At 45.0% G+C, this 17,909-nt stretch overlaps 1 protein-coding gene across 3 annotated transcripts in view; it reads left to right on the forward strand.

Moving 5' to 3' along the window:
- The window catches only part of Pag1 (phosphoprotein membrane anchor with glycosphingolipid microdomains 1), a 137,481-nt gene that overhangs the window by 107,506 nt on the left and 12,066 nt on the right, over positions 1-17,909 (forward strand). Inside the window, exons 3-8 of one of the 3 annotated variants that reach the window (XM_040741389.1) lie at positions 233-335; positions 7,594-7,709; positions 9,779-9,975; positions 11,331-11,382; positions 14,493-14,589; positions 16,707-17,293. In XM_040741389.1, the coding sequence (XP_040597323.1) occupies positions 9,845-9,975; positions 11,331-11,382; positions 14,493-14,589; positions 16,707-17,293 (867 nt within the window). In that variant the 5' untranslated portion in view covers positions 233-335; positions 7,594-7,709; positions 9,779-9,844. The remainder of the gene's footprint in view (positions 1-232; positions 336-7,593; positions 7,710-9,778; positions 9,976-11,330; positions 11,383-14,492; positions 14,590-16,706; positions 17,294-17,909) is intronic. The other 2 variants (XM_021225275.2, XM_013110977.3) reach the window with 2 other exon arrangements.

A 17,909-nucleotide genomic window follows, 5' to 3' on the forward strand; every position in this document is an offset into this window, starting at 1 on the left:
TAGTATCCAGGGAAGCAATGGGTGGCAGAATTATGGGGGCAGATCTAGAAAGTGATGGAGACAAAAGAGTATAAAATCTCTATGCTAGGAATAAACGCACTCCAGAGGTCAGAGGTTGAAGGGGCCCACCTGCCCCAGCACCATGTGCCCCCACGCACATCCTTGATGCCAAGACCCTCCAGGGACTTGTAGAGGCCACTGCTGCTACCTTTTCTCTCACGGCTCTTCCCAGACTCCTGCCGTAACCTCCATCCTCCGGCAAAGTAGCACTAAGAGCCACTGCGGTAGAAGTAGTCCAACAGCTGAGCCTTTGAGATCTTAGCCTGACTCGCTGGGTAAGTGTGCCGGACAGTCATTCTTTTCATGGTGCAGGGTGAGAACGGGGGGGGGTTCTTCCCAAGGCTTTTCGTGGGGTTCTAATTGAAGGGGTAAGCCAGGAGTTTGGACACATTTTCTGTGAGGTCCATCTTTTATTCAGTAGCATGTAACAACTCCCCTTTCTCTCCCTCCCTGGGCTGTCCTGCTAGGATGACACCCCACATTTTTCAGTGTATCTGACCAGCCCCTCCTGTTAGGGGAACAAGGGAGAGGAGAGAGGAGACACGTTCAGGGACAGAGAGAGGCACGGGGACAGAGGATACAGGAGAGCCCCTGCTGGCTGCTGGTGTGCCTCTGAGCAACTCACACAGCCAGCTCTCTTCTAAGAATTAATTGTACCAGTTATAAAGAGCATTGATTAAGCAGATGTGTGAAAGAAGAAACAAAACTGTGTGTGTGCATGAGAGGGGTCTTCGTCTGTGCTTCCTAAAGCATTTCAAGGCTTACACCTACACATAAAAGTCACTTCATAGGTCACCATGATTTAAATGGTTTTTTTTTTCTCATGTGTATTTTAGAAACCTACTACAATGGCAGTTTGCAGACACAATTTAAAGAGAATTAGTCTTTGTACTCTGAAATGTGATGGTTATTTTATTCGTGTAGAAGCAATCTGTCCGTGTATTACTTTGAGCCTGGGCTGTTTATGGGCATACTATGTAACCAGAGAAAAGTTGTGTATCACCCAAGTTCTAATGGATGCATTCATAGAGCATTAGAAGTGTGTCCGTGCGGACTCAGACAGGGAAACCGGATTTTCTTGGTTATACTCTGATTTCTTGCTAAGATATAGAGGAGCCAGCGTGTGTAGACTTAGCGAGGGCTGCAGTACAGTGCTATCGCTGAATCAAATGAAAATGTAAACATTAGTGGTCCTTTATAAGAAAAACATGGCTTATAATTCATCATCCTAGTACAGAAGTTATGTTTTCTTGCTGTACTGCTTATTTGAGCATCAATTCCAAGCTGTTCCTTTTCATCAGAATGTTCTGGAACTAACCAAATCAATGTTGTTTAAATAAGACCTCTCTTACCACAGCCAACATTGGCCTTGCCTGCTCCTCTGTTTTCTTTTTTTTAACATATGTGTGTGTAAATTTTATTTAAATTAGAGACAATCTTATTTTACATATCAATCCCAGTTCCCTCTCCTTCCCATCCTACCATACACCCCAACGACTCCCCATCCCATCCCCCATCCACTCCCCAGGGAGGGTGAGGCTTTCCATGAGGGATCATTGAAATCTGTCAAGTCATTTGGGGCAGGGTCTAGGTCCACTCCTGTGTAACTAGGCTAAGAGAGTATCCCTCCATGGGAAATGGGCTCCCGAAACCCTTTCATGCACTAGGGATACATCCTGGTTCCACTGATAGAGGCCCCATAGACTGCCCAGTGTATCCACATTCAGGGGGCCTGGTTTGGTCCTATGTTGGTTCCCCAGATGTCAGACTGGAGTCCATGAGTTCCCATTTGCTCAGGTCAGCTGTTTCTGTGGGTTTTCCCAGTGTGGTCTTGAACCCTTTGTTCATCACTCCTCCCTCTCTGAAACTGGATTCCAGGAGTTTGGCTCAGTGCTTGGCTATGAATCTCTGCTTCTGTTTCCATCAGCTACTGGATGAAGGCTCTAGGATGGCATTTAAAGTAGTCATCATTCTCATTATAGGGGATGGACATTTAAGGTAGCCTCTCCACTATTGCTTAGGGTCCTACCTGGGGTCATCCTTTTGGATCTCTGTATAATTCCCTCAGGCCAGATTTCTCTTTAAACCTATTGTAGCTCCCTCTTTTGATGTGTCTCTTTTCTTACTCTCCTCTATTCCTCTCCCCACTCGATCCTCCTGGTCCCTGATGTTCACCTCCCCCCTTCTCTTCTCTTCTCTTCTCTTCCCTGCCTCCCTCCCACCTCCCCCCATACTCCCCATTTGTTCAAGGACTCTTGTCCCTTTCTGCCTCACTGGGGGATGGTGTATGTATTTATTATGGTCCTCCTTGTTTCCTAGCTTCTCTAGAGATATGGACTGTAGGCTGGTAATCCTTTTCACTATGTCAAGAATCCATATATGAGCAAGTACATACCATGTTTGTCTTTCTGTGACTGAATTAACTCACTATCTTCTAGTTCCATCCATTTGCCTGCAAATTTCAAGATTGTTTTTTTACATTGAGTAATACTCTATTGTGTAAATGTACCACATTTTCTGTATCCATTCTTTGGCTGAGGGGCATCTAGGTTGCTTCCAGGTTCTGGTTATTACAAATAATACTGCTATGAACATAGTTGAACAGATGCCCTTGTTGTATGAATGTGCATCCTTTGGGTATATGCGTAAGAGTGGATTTGCTGGATCTTGAGGTAGACTGGTTTCCATTTTCTGGAGAAACCGCCAAGTTTGCTCTCCATCAACAATGGAGAAGCATTCCCCTTTCTCCATATCCTCTCCAGCATAAACTGTCATTGGTGTTTTTTATTGTAGCCATTCTGATATGTTTAAGATGATATCTCAGAGTTGTTTTGATTTGCATTCCCCTGATGGCTAAGGAATTTGAGCCCTTTCTTAAGTGTCTTTCAGCCATTTTAGGATCCTCTATTGAGAATTCTCTATTTAGTTCTGTACCCAACTTTTTAGTTGAATTATTTGGTGTTTTGATGACTAGCTTCTAAAGCTCTTTGTATATTTTAGAAATCAGCCCTCTGTCTGTTGTGGGATTGGTGAAGATATTTCCCCATTCTGTGGGTATTGTTTAGTCTTGTTGACTGTGTCTTTTGCCTTACAGAAGCTTCTCAGTTTCAGGAAGTCCCATTTATTAATTGTCGATCTCAGTGTCTGAGCTACTGGCATTATGTTCAGGAAGTGGTCTTCTGTGTCAATTCATTAAAGGGTACATCCTACACTCTCTTCTAAGAGGTTCAGTGTGGCTGGATTTATGTTGGAGTCCTTGATCCATTTGGACCTATCTGCAATCTTCTACATGTCCACATCCAGTTATGCCAGCACCATTTGTTGAAGATGCTTTCTTTTTTCCGTTGTATAGTTTTAGCTTCTTTGTCAATTATCAGGTGTTCATAGGTGTGTGGGTTAATATCAGAGTCTTCAATTCGATTCCATTGTTTCTACCTGTCTATTTTTGTGCCAATATTAAGCTGTTTTCATTCCTATAGCACTGTTGTAGAGCTTGAAGTCAGGGATGGTGATGCCTCCTGATGTTCCTTTATTGTACAGGGTTGTTTTGGCTATCCTAGGTCTTTTGTTTTTCCATATAAAGTTGAGAATTGTCCTTTCAAGGTCTGTGAAGAATTGTGCTGGGATTTTGATAGGAATTGCATTGAATCTGTAGATTGTTTGTGATATGATTGCAATTTTTACTATGTTGATCCTATCTATCCAAGAGCATGGAAGAGCTTTCCATTTTCTGGTATATTCTTTAATTTCTTTCTTTAAAGACTCAAAGTTCTTGTCATACGGGTCTTTCACCTGTTTGGTTAGAGTTACCCCCAAGATATTTTCTGTTGTTTGTGGCAATTGTAAAGGGTAATGTTTCTCTGATTTCTTTCTTAGCCCCTTTATTGTCTATATATAGTAGGACTACTGATTTTTTTTAGTAAATCTTGTATCCTGCCACTTTGCTGAAAGTGTTTATCAACTGTAGGAGTTCCTGATAGAATTCTTCGGGTCACTTATGTAGACTATCATATCATCTGCAAATAGTGAAAGTTTTACTTCTTTCATTTCAATTTGTATCCCCTTGATCTCCTTTTGTTGTCTTATTGCTCTAGCAAGAACTTCAAGTATAATATTGAAGAGATATGGAGAGAGTGGACAACCTTGTCTTGTTCCTGATTTTAGAGGAATTGCGCTGAGTTTCTCTCCATTTAGTTTGATGTTGGCTGTCAATCAGTTTGCTGTATATTGCCTTTAGGTATGTTCCTGTTATCTCTTATCTCTCTGAGACCTTTATCATGAAGGGGTGTTGAATTTTATCAAAGGGTTTTTTTTCAGCATCTAGTGAGATGATCATATGGTTTTTCCTTTTCAAATTGTTTATATGGTGGATTACATTGATGGATTTTTATATATTGAACCATCCCTGCATACATACCTGGAATGCAGCCTACTTGATCATGGCTGATAATTTTTCTGATGTGTTCTTGGATTCGATTTGCCAGTATTTTATTGAGTATTTTTGCATCACTGTTCATGAGGGAGGACCAGTCTGTGGTTCTCTGTCTTAGTTGTGTCTTTGTGTGGTTTGGGTACCAAGGTAATTGTAGTCTCATAAAAGAGTTTGGCAAAGATCCTTCTGCTTCTATTGTGTGGAACAATTCAGAAGTATTGGTATTAGCGCTTCTTTGAATTTCCGGTAGAATTCTGACCTGAAACCATCTGGCCCTGGATGGACTTTTTTTTATTGGAAGACTTTTGATGACTGCTTCTATTTTGTTAGCTTATCTGTTCTTGATTTAACTTTGGTAAATGATTATTATCCAGAAAACTGTCCATTTCCCTTAAATTTTGTGGAGTACAGCTTTTCAAAGTATGACCTGATGACTCTCTGGATTTCCCCAGTCTGTTGCTATGTCCCCCTTTTCATTTCTGATTTTGTTAATTTGCATGTTCTCTCTCTGCCTTTTGTTTAGATTGGATAAAGGTTTGTCTATCTTGTTGATTTTCTCAAAGAGCCAACTCTTTGTTTCATTGATTCTTTGTATTGTTTTCCTTGTTTCTACTTCATTGATTTCAGCTCTCAATTTGATTATTTCCTGGCATCTACTCCTCCTGGGTGATTTTGCTTCTTTTTGTTCTGGAGCTTTCAGTTGTGCTGTTAATTCTCTAGTGTGGCTATCTTCCAGTTTCTTCATGTGGACACTTAGTGCTATGAACTTTCCTCTTAGAACTGCTTTCAAAGTGTCCCATAAGTTTGGGTATGTTGTGCCTTCATTTTCATTGAATTCTAGGAAGTCTTTGATTTCTCTATGTCTTCCTTTACCCAGGAATGATGTAGTTGAGCATTGTTCAATTTCCATGAGTTGTGGGGTTTCTCCAGTTTGTGTTGTTGTTGAATTCTAATTTTAAGCCATGATGGTTCAATAAGATACAAGAGGTTATTCCAAATTTTTGTATCTGTTGAGGTTTGCTTTATTGTGGAGTATGTGGTCAATTTTAGAGAAGGTTCCATGTGGTGTTGAGAAGAAGGTATATTCTTTTGTGTATGGATGGAATATTCTATAGAGGTCTGTTAAACCCAACTGGGTCATAACTTCTGTTAGTTCATTTGTTTCTTTGTTAAGTTTCTGTCAGGGAGTCCTGTCCAGTGGTGAGAGTGGGGTGTTGAAGTCTCCCACTATTAAGTGTGTGATTTGAATTTTAATAATGTTTCTTTTATGAACATGGGTACCTTTTATTTGGTGCATAGATGTTCAGAATTGAGACTTCATCTGTGAAGAATATGAAATGATCTTCTTCATCTCTTTTTATTAATTTAAGTTTGAAGTCTAATTTGTTAGATATTAGGATAGCTACACCTGCTTGCTTATTAAGGACATTTGATTGGAAAATCTTTTCCCAACCCTTAACTCTGAGGTAACATCTGTCTTTGAAGGTGAGGTGTGTTTCTTGTATGCAGCAGAAGGATGGATCTGTTTTCGTATCCATTCTGTTAGCCTGTGTCTTTTTATAGGTGAGTTAAAACTGTTAATTTGAGGGATATTAATAATCATTGATTGTTGATTCTTGTTTGTTTTGGATTTGGTGGTGGTGGTGGTATTGTGTGTGAGTTTTTCCCCTATTTCTGGCCTTTGGTAAAGTAAGATTATCTATTGTCTATGTTTTTGTGAGTGTAGTTAACTTCCTTAGGTTGGAGTTTTCCTTCCAGAACTTTCTGTAGGGTTGCATTTGTGGATATGTATTGGGTAAACCTGATTTTGTCATGGAATATCTTGTTTTCTCCATCTATAGTGATTGAGAGTTTTGCTGGGTATAGTAGTCTGGACTGGCATTCATGGTCTCTTAGTGTTGGTAGAACATCTATCCAGGACCTTCTGGCTTTCAGAGTTTCCATGGAGAAGTCAGGTATAATTCTGATAGGTCTGCCTTTATATGCTACTTGGCCTTTTTCCTTAGCTGCTCTTAATATTCTTTCTTTATTCTGTATGTTTGGTGTTTTGATTACTATGTGGAGAGGGAACTTTTTTTTTGGTCCAGTCTATTTGGTGTTTGATAAGCTTCTTGTACTTTCATAGGCATGTCCTTCAGGTTGGGGAAGTTTTCTTCTATGATTTTGTTAAATACGTTTTCTGCATCTTTGAGCTGGGCTCTTTTGCCTTCTTCTATACCTATTATCCTTAGGTTTGGTCTTTTGATGGTGCCCCATATTTCCTGGATATTTTGTGTTAAGAATATGTTGAATTTAAGATTTTCTTTGGTGGATGAATCTATTTCCTCTAGTTTATCTTTAGCACCTGAGAATCTGTCTTCCATCTCTTGTATTATGTTGGTTATGCTTGCATCTGTAGTTCCTGATCATTTACCCAGCTTGTCTATTTCCAGCATTCCCTCAGTTTGTGTTTTCTTTATTGTCTCTATTTCAGTTTTCAGGTCTTGAACTGTTTGAATTGCTTCCTTAATCTGTTTGATTTTTTTCTTGGTTTTCCTTTCATTAAGAAATTTGTTGATTTCTTGCATTTTTGTTTGTTTTTTCTTCCATTTCTTTAAGGGATTTTCTCATATCCTCTTTGAGGGCCTCTATGATTTTCATGAAGTTGTTTTTAAGGTCATTCTCTTCTGTTTCATCTGCGTTGGGATGTTCAGGTCTTGTTAGTGTAGAGTCCCTAGACTCTGGTGATGTCATATAAGTCTTTCTGTTGTTGGATGTGTTCTTATACTGTCATCTTCCCATAACTTCTTCTAGTGGGTATGGGTGGGGTCTCTCCCTCTCCTGGGGGGGTATGGGTTCAAGGCTCTCTTCTCTCCTCTTTCTCTACCAGAGGGTGGAAGGACAAGACAGGAATGGCCGCCGATGATAATTGCTGCTTTGTTTTGCCTCCAGGTCCCTCTGGGGGATTTGGTGGCAGGAAAGGTCTGGAGGCAGAACATCAGGGGACTAGAAGAGGGAAAGATGGACTAGAAGAGCCCCTGGCAGTCACCTTTCTACGGGAGGGTTGAGGGGCAAGACAGGAATGGTGGTCAATGATGCTGACTGCTTTGTTCTGCCTCTAGGTCCTTCTGCGGGATTCGGCCGCTCCTGTTTTCAGTGTGCCTCTAATACTGAAATACCCGACAACAGTACCTGGGCATTCTCAGAAGCATTAGGGCAGGGACAAGGGCTGCCCTAGGTGAGCCGGGGGGTCCTCAGTGGACAAGAGCATGGCTATGTAGAGCCCAGGCAGCCGGACTCATCATCCTAGGACACTTGACCCAAGTTCTTTCCCTGCTTGGGCCAACTTCCTGCTCTGTAAAGTGGGGATGAACAGTGCCTCCCACTGAGTGGTGGTGGCAATGAATGCTGAAGCATCTGGTGGCCTTCCTGGGACCTGCTGTGTACAGGTCTTGTGCCTACTTTGTAGTTCTTCACGAATCCATCTTCCTTTCTACTGAGAGAGTGTCCCCAGCATGAGCTTCCAGCCTTTTTTGAAAATGAATTACTAGGTACCCAGAAGCAACTCAGTGAAGACTCCTGCTAGAAAGTAAGGCATGCCTCAGTGAACAGCCATCTGCCAGTGTGCAGGCAGACACTGTGGTCAGTGGGCCACACTGACCATAAGCTAAGGTAAAAATGGGCTTTAGGAGCTAGGGAGATAGGCAGTGGCAGCAGGCACAGGAGGAAAGTAGCATCTTTGCAAATATGTGTATAGGGCACTGGCAAGATGGCTCAGAGGTAAAGGCACTTGGCACCAAGCCTGACAACCTGAGTTCTATCCCCAGGACCCACAAGGTAGGAGAGAACTGACTCTTGCAAGTTGTATTATGGCCACCACATCTGTCCCATGGGACATGTACACCTACACACACAGACACACACACACACACACACACACACACCTAGATGAATAAAAATTCATACAAAATGTAAAGATGTATATGTATGTATATATTACATACATGCATACCAAACATTTTATAGTACCCTGGATAAAGATGTATTAGGTCCAAATAAACATGTTTCCTTGCCTTAGGATGTTTGAAGTCTTTATTGAAGACTTTAAGAACCTCCCTGGAAACAAGTCCATCTTCCAGAAATATTAAGATGATAAAGCACCAGTTGCTTCAGATGGTCTGCTAGCACTGGTGCATTTCCCAATTTAAATCTCACACGAGGAGCACTAGCATCTGGCCACAGACTTAAACAGAGTCAGGTTTCTGAGCATGCCTGCCTCCTGCACACATCACCCCAACTGCTCTGAGCCTGTGTATTTCTTTTTTTGGTTTTGGGAGAGGGTTGTGGGGTTTTTTTTTGTTTGTTTGCTTGCTTTTTGCTTTTTGTATGTGGGTTGTTTGTTTTGTTTTGTTTTGTTTTCGAGACAGGGTTTCTCTATGTAGCCCTGGATGTCTTAGAACTTCCTCTGGAGACTAGAGCTGCCCTCCAACTCCCAGAGGTTCACCTGCCTCCGCCTCCTGAGTACTGGGATTAAAGGCCTGTGCCACCACCCAGTTGACTGTGCATTTCTTACTTGGAATGCTCATGAACAGAAGTGCTAGAGATTTTCCAGATCCTGAAATATAGCTAGCCAAGAGAAAAAACCCAAGCATTCCATACTCGTTGCATATACAAACAGTTTCAGTACATGTGCATTTGATGTTGTGTTCAGAAGTTTTGGGTGTGGCAGCACATCATCACTCAAAATTTGGGCTTGAGCTTGGGGTTCTTTCAGGTTTTAAATTCTTTTTTTTTTTTTTTTGGCAAATGTACCACACTTTCTTTATTCATTCTTTGGTTGAGGAGCATCTAGTTTGTTTCCAGGTTCTGGCTCTTACAATTGAACATAGTTGAACAAGTGTCCTTGTGGTATGTTAGAGCATCCTTTGGGTATATGACCAAGAATGGGTCTTGAGGTAGACTAATTCCCAGTTTTCTGAGAAACTGCCATATTCCGAAATGGCTGTACAAGTTCACACTGTCACTAGCAGTGGAGGAGAGTTCCCCTTACTCCATATACTTCCCAATATAAGCAGTCTTCAGTATTTTTTGTATTTTAAATTGGTATATGTTTACATATATATTATTATTATTCATCACTTTTAAATTGGTTTTACATACCAACCACAGTTCCTCTCCTCCCATTCCTTCTCGCCGTCTCCCTTCAATCTGCCCACCTCACCCACTCCTCAGTCTTCATTCAGAAACTGCTCAGGAATGCTCCACCTCTCCAGCAAAGTGATGGCAGATGTGTCATTCTCTCTGCAGGAGGACGAAGCCTTCTGGACCCATGTAAAGAACCGCCTCCACCAGCTGGCCACCCAGCTCCCCGCCATGGGCCCTGCAGGAAGCACCCTGAGCAGTGGGCACGTGCAGATGCAGATGGTTCTATGGGGAAGTTTGGCTGCTGTGGCTGTGTTCTTCCTCATCACCTTCCTCATCTTCCTGTGCTCCAGCTGTGACAGGTTAGAACCTAAACCTATTCCCTGTGCCCCCCCTCCCGGGGGGGGGGGCGGGCTTTGTGTTAAAGAGCCTCCCTGGCCCGTGGTCACAGGTTGGTACGAAGGTTCCAAGGACATTCTTTGCCAGTCCATTGGAAATCCTTACTGATTTTCCTGGCGAGCAAAGCAGAACCCTCCTACTGTTTCAGACATCTCAGAATGAACTCTTGCTGTTCTTCGAGTGCAGCCTTTCTGTGTGTTTTCTTTTTCTGGCTGGGCATACTGAAATCTGAGTGGGTGGCACTGAATCCTTTGCCACAGTTGGCGGTTACTGAGGATGCTTGCTATGACGTGGCTTGGGAGAGCTCATGTATTATTAGAAATGTGTGTGGTGAACTGCCCTTTATGAAGAAACAGATTTGTTTTCCTACAAGAGACTCATTGAATGTGGAAACATTCTTTTTTTTTTTTTTCTTTTTAAGCATTACACTTATCTCCCTTTGGTCAGGGATAAGTGGAGTTCTTTGCAAGCAAGAATGATTGCTCAGAACTGTCAGGGATGGTACAAAGTGTGCAGCCTTCTGGTAATGCCCAGAGCCCTTGGGGGCCAGCTTAGCCAGCTCCCCGCTCAATTCTCTCAGTCTGTACAGAAACGTGATGATATTTAAAAGTCTGATATGGATCCCACCTTAAAAGCAGTCAAGAAGGTAAAATTGAGGCCATGTAGCCTCTCCTAATCCCTGCCAAGCATGGACCCAGGCCTTCTGAGCTAGGTGCAGCCTGACCTCCAAGAGCATGAGAGACCCTAGTTCCAGCTCTCATGAGCTTGAAGATTCTGTTGCAGCAATGACTCTTTCTCCCGCTAGGTGTCACCCTCTCCTCATAATAGGTAGAAATGTCATCTTTACTAGCGATGGCTTTCTTTAGACTGTTCTGAGTAAAACACATTTTATTTTTACTCAATGGACATTTCCATAGACTAGAGGTACATGTGATTCATCATGAGAGCATGTCACCTTCCTGACGTGCCAATGTAGAATCTCCCGTACTTTCATCCCTCACAGCGTGTGACTCCACAGACTCTTCAGGGAGAAGATGAGATCATTGTTAGGATCTGCTACAGATAAAAAGCCCTGTCTGCCACCTAAGCACTGTAGGCACAGCCAGCCTCCCACTGTAACTCGATCCTCTGCTCACTGGGGAAGGGTGTGCAGGAAGGGGACTCGGCCTTGTCTGTCAGCTGTGACTCGTGTCCTCTCTCTCAGCAAAATAAACCTGGTTCATAAAACCAGATAAACATTAGTCTAGGGAAACACGGTGCCTGCTTCACTTGAAGTGACACATCTGTCATCAAGATGATGTCTTCTTTGCCATTTCAGAGAGAAGAAGCCAAAGCAGCACGGTGGGGACCATGAGAACCTGATGAATGTGGTAAGCCTTGGTGTGGCTGGCTGCCTGGCTGTCCGCCGGAACCTATCCATGGCATTTGACCCAAGTGAAGCTGGCTTGTGGGAGTAAATGGACATGAATGGTGGCTTCCTGCAGTCTGCGTGACGGCTGGGGGCTGGTGCCCTTCGCCAGTGCTCACCCCAGCTTCCGAAGTAAAGGCTGTCCCCAGACTGCCTGAAAGATTACACAGGGCTCCAGACTGCCCCAGGGACGTCTTCTGTCCCCTCTGGTCTGAAAGGGCTGTCTCAAGGACAAAGTGGATGACTCAGATAAGATTTACTGTCTCTCTGCTCAGAGTCCAGCGTTTGTGGTGGTGTTACATTAGGTTCTTCCGGAGCTGGACCTGTTCCCAAGCTCAATTCCTTAGTTCACACCCGCTCCTTGCCTCCACCTTCCCACAACCTTCCTCTCTGTCCCTCATGTCACCTCTCCCTCTCTGAATGTCTGTCCTTAGGGCCAAGTCCCCTGCTTTCATAAAGACACCAAACTCACCAGACTCTAATGTAACCTCAGTCTTAACTAGTATTATTTGAAGTGGCTCAGTTTTCAGATGAAGTTATAGTCTGTGGCACTGACTATATTTTGGCATATATTTGGGAGGAAATACAACCATTCACCAGGGCCTGGGCCCATAGTTGAGCCTAACCTTGCTGCCTTCCCAATCCTTGGCATTTGATGAGATTTTAGTGGGCCCAATAGTCTCAAGGATCCACCCACTTGGGAGAGGACCAGCCTGAGGGTGTCACGTATGTCTGTCCTTTGACTCAAGTGGTAGTGCAGCCTCAGCAGCTATACCCATGGGACTGTGTTAAGAGTCCCCCTGAGCCCCAGGGCAGTGCTGGGAGAGAAGTTGCTTCCTGCTCAGAGCAAGAAGAATCATGTGCATCTAACTCCCTGGGATCCAGCATCATTTGCACCCCGAAGATGTGTTCAGAGTCCATGCAGGAGGCACCAGACTGCCTGAACTCCCACTTCCCAGTGAGTCTGTGGCCCAGGCAGGCAGGGTGCTCTCTCTTCTGTGTGAGATCACTATCCTCACGCACCACAGCTGTCCTGACCCTTAGTACCTGCCTTCCGTTTTCACATCTTACATTGTCCCCCATTGTAAAGAGAAGCTATTTCCTTGAGAGAAAGCCTTCCCACCAGCCTGGTTCCAGAGCTGCATCAGTCCCAAGTAAACACACAGGAGGCTATATTAATTATGAAGCTGTTGGCCTTGCTTATTTCTTACTGGCTAGCTCTGACTTAAGTATTTACCCCATAATTGTTAATCTAAGTATTTCTCTTACCGGAGAATAGTTCCGGGCTTCCTACCCCATGGCGTTACATCATGACTTTCTGTGTTTCTCCTTCCCAGAGTCCTCCTGGACTCCTAGTCCATCCTATCTTGGTTCCCTATTGGCTCAACAGTGCTTTATTGACATAATCACAGGACTTCCCCAACACCCCATTCTCCCCCATTGTCTGCCAGCAGTTACTGGTGTGATGGGAAACAGAGGGGAAGGATGGGTCCCTGTCCTTATCCGTCTACCACCTTCCTCATGGCCAGTGGAGAGTGAGTTGTGGCTGAGGCAAGGCACCCGCCTCTACCCTCATTTCCTCCTAGAACAAGGGTTCTCAGCTAAGGCTGGACCATAGTAATAGGCCACCTGGGAGCTGGTAGGAAGCCAATGTTCCGGGGGTGGGACCAAGCCCCCAAGCTACTCTGAGGCAGGCACCAAAGTGAATACCATCATTCTTGATCTGTCCCTGCTGTTCTGCCTGAGGCCAACAGCTTCTGGTAAGTGCAGCAGGTAAGCAGAGGAGAAAGCTGCTTCTTCCTCACATAGGATCCCCTCCACACACGTTCACAACATGACCGTGTCTACAAGAGTGTGCACTCACACGATGTCTGCTTACACTGACAGTGAGGCCTGCACACACACTGTTGCTCGCCCAGCTCCTGCGTTTCCTAAATCATTCGCAGTTTGCAGAGTTGTTTCTCACAGAAGCTAAGGGGGGAAATAGTAGTTCAGACATAGATTTTGGAAGCTTGGCCATGATAGGTTATATGGGACTTGGTCCCCAGTCCTGTCCCCTAAGGACACTGCTTCCATAGTATGAGCATCTAGATCATAGAGCAGCAGATGGGAGCGGCATTGGCCCAATAGAGCAGACTTCCTGGACACTTGGGTGTTGTCGCACATCAAGGGCCATTTTCTGTCAGTTACTTGATCTCCCATCAGAGTCAGGAAGTTTGTGAGGCCAACTACCCAAGACTTTTGTGCAGAATACATCAGAGTTTCCCGTGTGATATCCTGGAACCCAGTCTGCGTCTTGGGCAGCAGAAACTATGAATGTGAAAACAATGGGGTCTGTCATATGCCCATTTGAGTCACTCTGTGTGACCAGTTTGGGTGCTGGAAGAGGTGCTTCCAGGAGCCCTTTGTTTCTGCCCCTGAGACAGCTCTGCCTGTTGTTCCTGGCAGTGTTGACACACCACAGCCACCCCAGAGGAACATTCTTCCTCCCACGTACCTATGTATGCGTCTTTGAGGATAGGGAAGGTTCGCAGAGCAACTTTTCAGTAAGTGATCATTTCAGTAAGGCCTAAAGCCAGAGACTAGCTCTGAAATAGACTCATAAATTAATACTGTGCTGGTCAGATTTAAGTTTCTTCTATCTGGAGACAGCAGTGATACTTTGCTGTTTGTTTGGCAACACCTGCGTTACAAGGATGACGTTGGTCCCTGTTGGTGTCTGTTCTGACTCACACAAGAATCTGTGGTCTCCTTTTGCCTTGAGCTAAGGAAACACAATGTACCTGTAGCCCACTTGTAACACCAATGAGATGTGCTGCCTAGAGCCCTAGAAGAGTCCCAGTGCCCCCTGAGAGTCCAGAACTGCATCTTCAGAAATAAGCTTAGCCTTTTCCATTGGAGAGAACGGTCCCCACTTGACGCCCGAGTGTGGCTAAGTTCTCTACAGGACTGGATAACTCACCTAATTTAATGCATGGATTCTGGGATTTGTTTTTGGCTGCTTTGATTTTAGGGGTGTCCCCCTCTGGTGCCCAGCACATTCTTACCAAATGATGTATTTGGATTTTTCAGCCTTCAGACAAGGAGATGTTCAGCCACTCTGCCACCAGCCTGACAACAGATGCGCTGGCTAGCAGTGAACAGAACGGGGTGCTCAGCAATGGCGACAGTAAGTTCTGCAGAGACGCCACCGTGGAATACTAGGTGTCCAGACTAGCTCCCAGGGCTGAGTTGATGACTCAGTGGTCAAGAGCCCCGCTGCTCTCCCAGAGGACTTGAGTTTGATTCCCAGCACCCACAGGGCAGGCAGCTCCACCACGGTCTATCACCGCAGTTCCAGGGGATCCGATGTCCTCCCTCTTCTGGCCTCCACAGGCACTAGGCACGCCAGTGATGCACAGACATACATGCAGACAGAACACCCAGACATGTAAAATAATGATTTTTTTAATTAAAGAAAAAAACTAAGTAGCTCAGAAACTGGGAAGTGTATTCTTGCCGTCATAATGACGGCAGAAGTCTCATTTGCAGAAAGGCACCTGGTTGCTGGTTGTTGGCTGCTGGGTACCAGGAGCCCTGTTAGAAGTGTGTAGTGTCACTTACCTTGAAAGCTCCTCACTGTGCTGTCATTAATTCCCCATTGACAGGTGGCACTGAGTCCCCCATTTAAAATGAGAGGACTCTGGCCCAGGGCTGCTGCATCAAATTACACAGACCTTGAGTAAGTGGTTCAAGCTCATGAACAGTCAAGGTCACAAGTATGAGCAGCATTAACATCCAGGTGTCTGCAAGCCTGCTTATGCTTCCTGCTGGGAGCTAATGGAGAGTCACTTATTGCCTTCTGCATCCTCCTGCATCCCTTCATCTATGGCTGCTCCCTAAATCTTTGAATCTCCTGCTGGCCTTTCTCTTCCACCCTATAGGACTTGTCCAGGTAACCCAAATTTCTCTACTCATCTCAAGGTCACAGAGAGAGAGAGAGAGAGAGAGAGAGAGAGAGAGAGAGAGAGAGAGAGAGAGAGAGAGAGAGAGAGAGAGAGAGAGAGAGAGAGACTATGTGATACAGCATGTAGTTTCCATAGATTGGGGTATGGGCTACTTTGGGAAGCCAAGTCCTTGTCACACAGCCCGTAATAGCCTGACCAAGGTTTTACTGTCACAGAGTTTGAAGATCTGTAACTTGAACCAGGCAACATGATTCTAGGGCAGGCACTCAGTATTCTGGACACCGCCCATCAGTCAGATGCCCCTCCCCCCCCCCCCGTTTCTTGTCTCGGTTTTCTTGGTTTGTTGGTAGTGTTTGGGGTTCTGTTCTGTTTTGTGGGTTAGGTGCAGGGCCTTAGAAGCACCTCCAAGCTGGCCCACCGTCTCTAATCTCCCTACAGTGCGGTTCACTTGGGTAAGAACTTGTAGATGATGTGGGCATCCTGAGAGAATTCTGTTCTGCTCACCTCTGGGTCTCTACCTGGTTGACAGTCTCTGGCATCTAGAGAACACTCAGAATTCATATGATAAGGACTGACTGCCAGGTGTCATGGTTACCATTTTAGAGGCAGTCCAAGGACACCCTGGTTGGACTTCTTATGTGGGGCAAGGATGTGGGGCTGAGGCACACTGGAAACAAGGGACAGTGCATCAGGTCTTTTGTGACACTGGCCTAACGGTCCATCATTACTGCTCAGCCTCTGTTATGACTGCCAAAGGAAAGCGGCCTGTGAAAGGGGACAGGGGCAGGAAGATCACCTACTCCCTCCATAAAGGCAGAGGCCAATTAGACTAGGGTAACACATGCCCCGTTTTTAGTATCTTACAGCCCCATGGGATGTCACCTGTTTTCTGTACTGGGGGTGGAACTCAGGGCCGTGCATGCACTGGGCAAGCATTCCGCCACTGTGTTATAGCCACAGCCTCCCTTTACATGTTATTTTGAAATAAGTTGCCCGGCCTAGTCTTGACTTCAGTCTTTCTGCCTCAGCCTCTTTAAGCAATTGGCCCCACATGGACTGTTGCTTTAATCCTGTATAATCCCATGCACTGGGTCTCAGCAGGGTAGTAATAAGTAATGAAAGGAACCATGAGTCAAAGTACAGCTAGCCCACATCCATTTTTTAATCTTGTACTGGGAAAGGTACAACAGATAGCTTCCCTTTAAATGTAATGGAATACCAATATGCATTGACATCACAGTTTGCACCTGAGCATCAGCTGAATACAGGTTTGATGGTCTAACATGGTGGTTCCCTGTGTTGGTTATTAAGAGGTGGTCTAATACCCCTCTCATTTCAGTTCTTTCAGAAGACAGCACCTTAACCTGTATGCAGCATTATGAGGAAGTTCAGACCTCGGCTTCAGATCTTCTGGACTCCCAGGACAGCACAGGAAAGCCCAAGAGTCACCAGAGCCGAGAGCTGCCCAGGATCCCCCCTGAGAATGCCGTGGACGCCATGCTCACAGCCAGGGCTGTGGAGGGGGACTCCGGGCCTGGCGTGGAGGGGCCCTACGAGGTGCTCAAGGACAGCTCCTCCCAGGAGAACATGGTGGAGGACTGCCTGTACGAAACTGTGAAGGAAATCAAGGACATGACGGACAAAGGCCAGAATGGCAAGTCCAAGTCCACTTCCGCCTTGAAGGAGCTACAGGGGCCCCACACAGAGGGCAAAGCCGACTTTGCGGAATATGCCTCTGTGGACAGGAACAAAAAGTGCCGCCAAAGCATGAATGCCGAGAACATTCTGGGAACTTCCAGTGACCTGGAAGAGGAAGCCCCACCCCCTGTCCCGGTTAAACTCCTGGATGAGAATGCGAACCTTCCAGAGAAGGGAGAGAGAGAGGCGGAAGAGCCAGCTACGGAGGGGACCAGTGGACACAGAAAGGTGGGCTTTTGTCCCAATAAGAAGGTACCAGGTCCTGGGAGATACATATCATATTAGCAGGTTCATGAAATGATGAGAAGTAACATGGGCTTGTAAGCTGTGCTTGGCCTTTTCACCATCTAAATCTTAGGATGCTGAAGATTTATGTTTACAAAACGTTTCTCTCTCAATATCTCATTTGGGTAGTTTCCAGCATTTATATTGTATGTAATTGGACCAATATTATTGTCTTCATTTGACAATAATAAACTAAATAAGTAAGATTCTTTGCCGCACAGCTTCCCTCCTCTGTATGTGTGGTAACCTTGTACCTTTCTGAATTCCACAACTCAGAGCTCAGTGCCCTGTACAGAGGCTCCAGATGTGCAGATGTCCCTGCTTGTAACTTATTGTGTATTTTCCTCAAAGTCAACTAACGTGTCTTTTCCACTAGTTTATATGCAATATTCTAAAGTAATTCCTAAAAAGTTCAGTCAGCAGAGGTCTAAACTCCATCAGCAGTCCACAGCCTGTGGTGCTGATGTTGCGTATGTCTCACAGCAGCTGAGCCACGGTGAGCATCACGTTGGATGTCCTCACCATTTAAATGGGCCAGCTCTGCTCCCGTCAGCTAATG

This window comes from Mesocricetus auratus, unplaced genomic scaffold, assembly GCF_017639785.1.
Source record: "Mesocricetus auratus isolate SY011 unplaced genomic scaffold, BCM_Maur_2.0 Super-Scaffold_6730, whole genome shotgun sequence".
Taxonomy (NCBI): domain Eukaryota; kingdom Metazoa; phylum Chordata; class Mammalia; order Rodentia; family Cricetidae; genus Mesocricetus; species Mesocricetus auratus.